This window comes from Notolepis coatsorum (genome assembly GCF_963971535.1).
Source record: "Notolepis coatsorum genome assembly, chromosome: 15".
NCBI lineage: Eukaryota > Metazoa > Chordata > Actinopteri > Aulopiformes > Paralepididae > Notolepis > Notolepis coatsorum.
Genome location: NC_140179.1, coordinates 83,916,381 through 83,927,707, shown reverse-complemented (window position 1 = coordinate 83,927,707; position 11,327 = coordinate 83,916,381). Strand labels below are relative to the sequence as shown.

Genomic DNA, 11,327 nt, shown 5'->3' with positions numbered 1-11,327 from the left:
CTGGCCATCGGGAAATTCGGGAATGTTCCCGGTGGGCCGGTCCATCTTCCCTTGTGAGGGCTTCCCAACCTCTCGTGTTTTTTTATTGTTTTTTTTATTTAAACAGACATATTATTTATAGATCCCAAATTGTCCGCGGTTGTTGGTGCGACACATAAAATCCTGCACCTTTCGATGTAACAGCGGCCACTGGTGGTTTCTATGTATGATATGTCTTGATGTATTTTTTTATTTATTATTATTATCTTTTCCCCCTTTTCTTTTTCCGTTTTTCTCCCATCCCAATGTTAGTCGTTATGCCAATTCCCAATCCCCTTCCTGGTCGTTGCGCACTCTACCCCCTACCGTCGGTCCGGGAGGGCGAAGACTATCACGTGCTTCCTCCGACACATGTGTACCCAGCCCATCGCTTCTTTTCACCTGGCAGCGCAGACTCTCACTGGGAGAGTGTAACGTGTGGAATGTCACACTACCTCTCCTAGATCTTTCCCTCGCTGTGCAGGCGCCCCAACCGAACTGTAGGAGTCGCTGTTTTACAACGACCAGGACCCACCCTCGCCGGGTTTCCCACCCACTAACACTGCCAATTGTGTTAGTATGGACGGTCGTCGGTCGGCCAACCCGGAAGCACCACAGCTGGATTAGATCCCACTGTCTCTGTGGTGGTAGACAGACGCTTAGTCCGCTGTGCTAACCCGGCCGCACCGTCTTGATGCATTTTCAATTTGATATGTTATTTCGGACAAATGGGGGCCGCTTGACCGCAAATTCCCGGGCTGCTTTTTGTCTGCCCCTGCTCTCTGCCAAGCACTTCTTGTATTATAATTACAACAACAATATAAAAAGTATATATATATATATATATATATATATATATATATATATAATATATATATATATATATATATATATATTATATATATATTATATATATATATATATATATATATATATATATATGTAAGGGGATAATGTATAGCTACGAGGTCATTGTCGCAAAATTATTGACCGACACTGCGCCGAGGTGTTCTAAACGCACTGAAGGTCAATTATTTTGCGACAATGACCGAGTATAGCTATACATTATCCCGCTTATTACAGGGCTAACTTACTAACATATACGTAATTCATTTTACACCATCGACAAGACGAGATCAAATGCAGACGCAGTTGTTCTGTTCTGTTGCTCATCACCGGCAGGTGTGTGGTCTGATTGCACCTGATGTAGTGCAGCTGTGCATATGGTAGAGCTTAGCTTTTGTGACTGCGATCAAATGCTTGATTGTGATTGGTCAATAGCGCTCTGTTGCCCCTAACAACGGTCATTATTGCGCGTTGCCCATGACAGCGGTGATTTATCGAGAAATAATTTACCGCTGTTAGGGGCAAACCGAGCGCTATTGACCAATCACAATCATTTTGGCGAATGTTAAAACGCCATGTAATAAATATATATATATATATGTATATATAAATATATAATAATAATAATAATAATAATAATAATAATAATAATAATAATAATAATAATAATAATAATAAATAATAATAATAATAATAATAATAATAATAATAATAATAATAATAATAATAATAATAATAATAATAATAATAATAATAATAAATAATAATAATAATAATAAATAATATAATAATAATAATAATAATAATAATAATAATAACAACACTAATGAAGGTTCATTTTATTTTATAGCACTGATCATTGACTAAAAGCGTGCACATCATATACATTTCGATACAGAAAAACACTACAGGGAAAAAAAGATTTTCAAACGTTTATGTAAAATATAGCAAATTTGAAAACATGGTTAGTGTTCAGATATAACTATACATGGTATATTGTTTTATTCACACAACACAACTGTATCTACATAGTTTATATTCTGTCACTGTGCTGGAGAAACGTTGTTTCCCTAGTCTGGACTTTTTCATTTTTAACCAACATTTGACTCTCCCGTGTGTCCTGAGGCTGGCGACGAGCCAAAACACGAATTATACATTATGATTCATAATACATCATTACTAGGTCCAGGGCCCCCCCCCCCCCCCCCCCCCCCCCCAAAGGTTAAAAAAAAAATATATATTTTTTTTAATACAGTCAACATATTCGTAAATAATAGCGCTGCCCGAGGCTGGGCATGATACAGTCAACATATAGCAAGAGAGAGCGAGAGAGAGCTCCCGTTCTACAGTCAATATACAGTGTACAGAGAGAGAGACACATTGGAAAGAAATTGAAATGCTATTTGGCCCTAAACAGAGAGTACACAGTGGCAGAATACCTGAGCACTGTGACTGAAGATCCTTGACTAGGTACAGACTCAGCGAGCACAGCCTAGCCATCGAGAAAGGCCGCCATAGGCAGACTGTGTGTGTTAGAAAGAGAGAGAGAGAGAGAGAGAGCATGTGTGTTAGAGAGAGAGCATGTATGAGAGAGATAAGCAAAGATGACCCCCTAAAGGATATTCAACTTTTAATGAAAGAACAAAACAGAAGGAAAAGATAACTTCACAAAGGCAACATGAATATACATAGATCCAAAAGGACAAAGATCAACACTTAAATCCAAAGAGAAGAGGGTCTATACCAGAGAAAACAAAGCAGCAAGGAGCCAATGGCCGACAGCTAAAGGCTAGCCAGGTAGGCTACTGACACCAGGCCACACACAGCTTTGGCCAACGGCCCAACGCTACCCAAGCTACACAAACGACCAAGACAATGAATTCACACACAGCACATGTCGTATCTCCAAATGTTGTGAAGTAACATATGTTTTTGCCTGGAAAAAAACATCGTTATTAACAAAACATTTGGGAGGGGAAGGAAGGAAGAGTGGGGTAATGTCATGACATTTTCATTAATCTTACCTGCACCAAGGAACGCAGGGCGAAAGGCCGCAACACAGGTCTCCACGTTGACGAAAGGCCTCTCGCTGTCGGACAAAAATAAGCTATGGCCAGAGCCTTGTCATGGTGCAGGCCCGACTACATCTACGGCTAATGTCAATGGTCGTAGCACAAGCTAACAGCTAACTCAAGGCTAACTGATAGCATCAAACGAACGTTCCCAGCCGAGCGCAGCCGGCAGCTAACGTCGTAGCTAAACAGCTAACTGGCTAACAGTTAGCTCAACCAGGCTATCGCTAACCATTAGCTAACGCAGAAGCAAGCTATGCGGCTACATACAGGTGCTGACACCAGGCCACACACCGTTAGCTACTAGTAGTACTACAACAGCTAGTCGGCCAGTTTAGCTCCAGAGAGAGAGAGAGAGAGAGAGAGATGTCCACGGCGGGAATAGAGTTAATAGAATAGGTTAAAAACTCACCACTCACCAAACGTCCAAGAGGATGGAGACAACCGCGTGGAGTTGACGAAGTTCATCTGCCAAACGACCATCCTCTTCATCTTGGCTGCATGCGTTGTCTCTAGGTTAGCTAACGCTAGTTAGCCTTTAGCTAAGCTAGCTACTAGCCGACATCATCATGGCTATATCCCGACTGCATCATGACAAGGCTCCAGCCATTTGTCCCGCCAGCGAGAGGCCTTTCGTCAACGTTCCTTGGTGACCGACCGACTGATATTGATAATGACCGACCTCTTCGTCTTGGCTGGCATAACTAAGCATAATAGTCAAAAGCTGCACGCGCGAAATAGTCAAACGCAGCTGACTCACGCCGGCGTACTACACATGATGTAACTTAACCACTCCCTTCGTTGAAACCAATAGTATGTCTGCTGCAGCGCCCCAGAGCTCCAATAGTGAGTCACTGCAGACCCAGGAACAAGTCAGACACATTCTACAAACGTGTCTAATGTGAAATATATAAGCATATAAGCTAAACTAGATTTTAGGTCTGTGATGAAAAAGGGCCTCGCGGGAAGGGGGGCCTCGCAAAAAAAAAATAATAATAAAAAAAAATAATAATAATAATAATAAATAATTTTTTTTTTTTTTTTTTTGCGAGGCCCCCCTTCCCGCGAGGCCATGTGCGACCGCACTGCTCGCACACCCCCTGAGGCGGCCCTGACTAGGTCTGTCCATATCAACACATTCATTCTGACCATTCATTTCAAAACCTTAACGAGTTAAGAAAAATAATGTTGCAAATGAAGCACAATGAGCCATTTTACATCTCAACTGCCTCCCATAGAGCTCATAGAAAAGTTGACCAGACGTAGATTATTTGATGGGTTTCATTCCAAAACACTACATGCTGTATCCATTTAGGGTCAGGGTCACATTTCTTGTCTCATGTTCGGTGATTGTTACGAAGGATCAGATTAAACCGATATATATTTATTTATTGATATATATTGAATAGTATTTGTATATCGTTTGATATCCCTTGTATATTCCTTGTACATATACACGGAATATCCCTTTAGCCTACTATAGCCCATAATAGTTCATTCTCTTATGGACAAAAGAACCAGGCGCCAGGGACCAGCCCCTGGCGTCAAGTTCAAAGGTACCGACGAGACATGTCCGTACTAGCCCCGGCTCCGCTCAGGGATACGGCTACCGAAATGAGAGTGGCACTATTTGTTCACCGTGCATATAAATATGGCGCAAGTAAATGTAGAAGACCCTTAGTCCTTTTACCCTTCTACCCAACTAAGTAACAGAACGTGAAGCCTCACCCACGATACCGCGTGCGGTGTAGTATGGCCTGTTTGGCCTTAGAATAGCATCGAGACCTCGTGCGAATTAATAGCTGAATTGTCAGAGTTTGGCACTGTACCGTCGAGTGCGACGTATTTCTATTAAGTAATAATAGTCTATCGTGTATGGTGCATCGTGCGGTTAGAGTTCTAAAGTGACCAGCATCTCCAACGCTTCCTCGTGTTATCTAGAGTCTTAACCAGGCTGGGCCGACCACATGGCGCCTTCATCCGAGGAGATCTAGACGAGGACCGAGGGACATGTACACTGGATTACCTACCCGACGACTGCTGAGCCCTATGCGGCTGGAATATATTTGCTTTGGTACTGTGATTTGTGGAGCGGATGATCGCCGACGCCTGCGAGTGTTGGATTTACCCCCGAGAGGAGTCAAGTTGAGTCGGCGCTCAGAGAGACTGAGGTCGCCTAGCTTCTTCTTCATTGTGGAGCTACAGCCTACAAGAGAACCAAGGTGTATTCATCTGCGGATCAAGAGTCTACTGCACTGTCTTCTGTACTTGAAGTCTCCCTAGATATCGTTGACCAGACGGTCTACTACCGACGGCTCTCCTACCCCCCTACCGGCCTACAACCGGGAGGACCCCTTCCAGAATATCCTGCTATATCATTAAGTGTACCATAGATCTAATTCCCTAAGAGCCAGGTTGTATACTTGCTTCCTGCGTAACCAGAGATTGGACATTCAGTGTTGATTTGCCTACGAGTACTCATTTGCCTTACAAGTGCATTCAAATCATAAATGTAATAGTAACTATCATATGTACCTTTTGCTATATTAAATATTTGATTATTACCTTTGTGTGGAACCGATTTCATTGTGGGAAAGTGTTCATCATATTTAGATATCGTGTACTGTATGGCCAGTAGTTAAAGTACATAAAGCGGTAGTGGTTTAATGATACCATACTTATCAATACAGTCAGGGAATTGTACCCCTCAGTTACAGTGATCAATCGTTCAACAAGCATGAAACCGCCCAGAACCACGACACAACTATATTGTTGGCCTCAATGCTAAACTTGCTACAGTATGCTGATGCAAGCTGATGCAAATGACTGGCTGGCTCTTAGGGTATACGACCGGCTGAACTTATTCGCTCACATCGCTGCAACAACCAGAACCTGCAGATTCCGCCCGAGCAACGTCAGAAAGATCCGCCCTTCCTGACAAAAGAAGCCACTCAACTCCTTGTTCAATAAACAGTCATGTCTCGCCTCGACTACTGTAATGCACTGCTTGGTGCTGTGGTATACCGACCACCACCACCAAGCCTCTTCAACTCATTCAGAACGCAGCCACCCACCTGATCTCCAACCTACCAAAGTCAGCCCATGTTACTCCACTACTTAGAGACCTGCACTAGCTCCCCTCGCCGCACAAATTCGCTTCAAGGTCCTCGACCTGGCATATCGCGAAGCGAAGGGAATGGCTCCCGCCTACCTCCAGTCAATGGTCTCTAACTAACTACACACCCTCAAGACCCCGCCGCTCTACATCCTCTGGCCGCCTCAGACCCACTCCTATCTGAGCTCCGGGAGGGTCATCAAAGAGATGCCGCCTATTCTCGCTCCTCGCTCCACAATGGTGGAATGAACTTCCCACCACAATTAGGACGGCCAAAACCCAACCAATATTTCGCTGTCGACTTAAAACACACTTATTCAATCAATATCTGAAATGAAAATAAAATATAATAATAACCTTCTTACTGTCCTCTATGAGGCTCTTCCTACTATACTAATACTGTATGTGTTTACAACTATGCACTCAACACTGCAGCACCCAAGTTTCAGCACTGCCAAGTTTGGGCCCCAGTCCTTTCTTTGGGAAGTCCTGTTCCGCATAGTAATTGCACGGAGAGCATTGACTCTTTCAAATGAACCAGGAAAAAGTTATTTATTTTACAGTAGATATTATTACAGCAGAGAAGGCTATGCATTAGCATCTACATAGCAACAGTGATTTAGTCAGTGTAGGTAATCAACAGTAGTTCATACAGGTGAAGGGTCAGGGATAGGAACACGGTCAGAGATGATAGGGATTGGAATAGGGGTAAGCTATTATATAATAATAATAATAATGCAGGACCTGCTCAGAGGTCTTTAATTGGCATGCAATTATCCTCAACACACACACACCGGAACACACACGCATGCATTGTCTCTGTAGGATCGCCGATGCGATTCGTCTCTGCGATTAACCCATCCCGTCGTTCCTTCCCCCCCAAGGGCAGCCGGGAGCAGACAGGCGTCAACGTGAGCTGCGCCAGGGGACCAATCCAAGTGCTCCTGTCCGTCTTCGTCAAGGACGCCACAGCGTTAGCGATCTGTTGTTGTGCATGTTTTTCCATTGGGTTTATCTTATCGGGGGGAAACCCTTGCGAGCACGGGGAGAACATGCAAACTCCACACAGAAAGGCCTGGGAGATACCCCACCTGGGTACCTGGCATCATGGAAACCTTGTCCCCAAGTGGGAATCGAACCCTGGACCTTCTTGCGGTGAGGCGACAGTGTTAACCACTACACCACCGTGCCGCTAGGATAGGAATAGGGCCAGAGGTAAAAGGTTATAGGGATAGGGCCAGAGGTTATAGGGATAGGGCCAGGGGTCAAAATGTTCTAGATTAAGGTAAGGGTTTATAGGTTAAGGTAAGGGGTTTTAGGTTAAGGATGGTTTGGGTTGATATTTGACTCTATCATAATCATCTACTGTGGTTTCTACTGGGGGAGGTCTCCAGTACTGCTCTAGGCCCAGAGCCAAGGAGAGAGCTAAGGCTGCAATCTGAGAGAGAGAGAGAGAGAGAGAGAGAGAGAGAGAGAGAGAGAGAGAGAGAGAGAGAGAGAGAGAGAGAGAGAGAGAGAGAGAGAGAGAGAGAGAAGAGAGAAAGAGAGAGAGAGAGAGGAGGAATACAATTATTATTATTATTATCATTAATAATACAACTGTTATTATTAGGGATGCTCGATATTGGCTTTTTTACCGATACCGATAACTCTTAATTTCCGATACCGATATCAACCGATATCAACCGATACCGATATATGCAGGGTTTCCCCCCCCCCAAAAAACAGAATAATTTCAGGTAATTAACATTACATATCTCTTGTTGTGGAATGTGTGTGTGTGTGTGTGTGTGTGTGTGTGTGTGTGTGTGTGTGTGTGTGTGTGTGTGTGTGTGTGTGTGTGTGTGTGTGTGTGTGTGTGTGTGTGTGTGTGTGTGTGTGTGTGTGTGTGTGTGTGTGTGTGTGCGTGTGCGTGTGTGTGTGTGTGTGTGTGTGCATGTAGTGTGTGTACCATCACAGTGGAGAAGGCTGATATAACTCCGATGCTGACTTTGATCAGGAAGCTGGTGTGTCTCTTCAGAACAGAACCGCATGGCTGTCAATCAAGCAACGATCAATGATATAATACCCAATATTCACATACATCAACAATACATTCACTAATAATATAATACTCAATATGCACACATAGGAGTCGTTTTGGTATGGCAACGTATGGCACTCGCCATATCGTGGCTGATATAATATAAGAGATTGCAACTTTATAGAATATAATAGAATAGAATATACAGCTTTTTTCAACAACAAGAATATACATTTAGGTGATTCAACATGATACTCATACTCATCAATGGGACCAAAACAGAGAGACATGTGGACCTAAAAGCAACATCATTCCAGACCATCATTGTAAAAAAGATAATAATAAAAAATACTTATCGTCACTGACACTGACATACGGAAGCCCTAAGAGGCCATACATTCATACATTTTATTTACTCTGTTTTCCCATGATAACAAGTTCATTTAATTTGTTTTCTCGTGATAACGGGATAATTTTCTCGAGATCTCGAGAAAACGAAACGATAGTCTAGTTAGTATATATTAAATCACTGCAGGAAACATCATTCAGTGTCGCAATGTCAGAGGAGCAGGTAGCCCCGTTTGTGACTATGATGCACTCGGTGCATCACAGTCACGAAAGGGGCTAAGCAGGAGGATATTGATCACCGCGTCACATATCTCTTCAATCAAGGCCTGACACAGGCTGAAATAGCTTTATGCCTTGCTGTTACAGATAATATACACATTAGTGTGCGTCATCTCTAAGAAGACGGTTAGCAAAGGCTTCAGCTTTACTTCAGCATTAATCCGTTATCACGAGAAAACGATCTTTGTTATGTCGAGATAACGAAATAATAAGTCGTTATCACGAGAAAACGGACTTTGTTATCTCGAGATAATGAAATTAATTAATCCGTTATCGCGAGAAAACTATCTTTGTTATGTCGAGATAACGAAATAATAAGTCGTTATCACGAGAAAACGGACTTTGTTATCTCAAGATAACAAAATAATAAGTATGTATGAATGTATGGCCTCTTAGGGCTTCCGTACTGACATACATGTACAGGATATATGTGTTTATTAATTGAAATATAAAATCCATGTATAGACTCAATACAATATATATAAAGGTAATACAGCTAATATGAGTATTGTTAATAGTTTTACCTGAGAGTGAACCCAGATGTCCTCTGTTAACACTGGAGTCAGGGAGTCGGGGTCAGAGTTCACCAAAACACAGGGCCCGGCCAGGCTGGAGCTGTTAGGCTGGACACTAGGAGAGACATCTCATGACATATCTTCATGATCACATCTCATAACATCATGTCTTCATGATGACATCTCATAACATCACATCTTTATGATGACATCTCATAACATCAGATCTTAATGAGGACATCTCATAACATCATAATGATCACATCTTATAACATCACATCGTAATGATCACATCTTATAACATCACATCGTAATGATCACATCGTATAACATCGCATCTTAATGATCATATCTCATAACATCACATCTTTATGATCACATCTCACAACATCACATTGTTATGATGTCATCTCATAACATCATGTCTTTATGATCAGATCACATAACATCACATCTTAACTCATTCTGCGCCATCGCTTAATGCGCCAGAGGGCGCTAGTACGCCATCGCTTTAATCAATGGGGGGACTGCGAGATTTGCGAGTGCTTAAAATATATCTTATATTATAGCTATGGGTCTAATACACCCGTCGATTGTCAGTGAGTTGCTTCTAGTCAACATGTACAAAACAGATTGTTTTTTCATCCGTACATTTCCGTTTTATACCGTTTTGAATATGAGTATAGTTTTGGTGATTCTTAGTAATCCCAGGAAAAGACGCGATAATAGCCCTTACCTGGTCTCTGATGTAATGCAAAATAAATAATCCAATTATCTGATCGCCATTCCAAATACTGCTAGTGGAGGTCCGTCCCACATTGCCCGGCATTGCATATGAAGGGGGGGGGGGGGGGGGGGGGGCAGCATAGCAGATGTAACGTTGTAAAGGCTAGTCCTGCCGGAGTATTTAAACCCCGCCCGCACGGCTCAGATCGGCCCTGAAAAGAAACTACACCATTTCTAATAGAGTGCAATACCGGCTGGAAGGCGTAGGCGGCGGGATTTGCCCTTTTGCGAGCTCAGACCCATTCCCAATGATAACATCAGGCTGGATGGGTGAAAAATGAATGGATATAGCTAATAAAAGAAATAACGATTAAAACCCGACTTTTCTCGTGATTGGCGCTGAACGGTGGTTGGCGAGTTAACCCGACTTTTACCATGATTGGCGCAGAATGAGTTAATGATCACATCTCATAACATCATGTATTTATGATCAGATCACATGTCATAACATCATGTCTTTATGATCACCCTCTCCAATATAATTACCTTGGTTGGGAGGAAGAGGAGGAAGGTATACAAATGCACGAGGAAGGGATCTGCTCGTCCCAGTCAGTGTGGCTTCTCAGTCCACAGCAGCCGTCCTGACAGACAGACAGACAGACAGACAGACAGACAGACAGACAGACAGACAGACAGACAGACAGACAGACAGACAGACAGACAGACAGACAGACAGACAGACAGACAGACAGACAGACAGACAGACAGCACACACACACACACACACGCACCAACAGAGACACACAGATACAGACAGACAGACAGACAGACAGACAGACAGACAGACAGACAGACAGACAGACAGACAGACAGACAGACAGACAGACAGACAGACAGACAGACAGACAGACAGACAGACAGACAGACAGACAGACAGACAGACAGACAGACAGACAGACCAACAGACAGACAGACAGACAGACAGACAGACAGACAGACAGACAGACAGACAGACAGACAGACAGACAGACAGACAGACCAACAGACAGACAGAGATTACTATGTTACTCTTTAGCAAGGTGGAGCTGGAGTAGGAGGAATATACAGAGAGGAAAAGAGAGAGGAAGAAAGAGGTGAAGAGAGAGATAGATGAAGGGAGAGAGGAAGAGAAAGAGATGAAGAGAGAGATACGAAGAGAGAGAGGAAGATAAAGAGGTGAAGAGTATAAAGAGAGAGAGACAGAGGAGGACAGAGAGGAAGAGAAAGAGATTCAAGATTCAAGAGGTTTATTTATCACATAGGGCCTACATACCAGGGCATACAGTGAAATGCGGTTGGCCATGCCCGCTTCGATTGTGCAAGAATACAATAGTAAATAATAGTAA

General features: G+C 43.0%; 1 protein-coding gene across 1 annotated transcript in view; it reads right to left on the bottom strand.

Moving 5' to 3' along the window:
* Positions 1-6,665: 6,665 nt before the first annotated feature.
* LOC311242121 (uncharacterized protein) overlaps positions 6,666-11,327 on the bottom strand; it is a 16,643-nt gene continuing 11,981 nt past the window's right edge. The window contains exons 5-8 of the mRNA XM_084331076.1: positions 10,489-10,583; positions 9,226-9,331; positions 8,003-8,086; positions 6,666-7,489 (exon numbers count right to left, since the gene is read on the bottom strand). Coding sequence (XP_084187202.1) covers positions 7,367-7,489; positions 8,003-8,086; positions 9,226-9,331; positions 10,489-10,583 — 408 coding nt within the window. The 3' untranslated portion in view covers positions 6,666-7,366. The remainder of the gene's footprint in view (positions 7,490-8,002; positions 8,087-9,225; positions 9,332-10,488; positions 10,584-11,327) is intronic.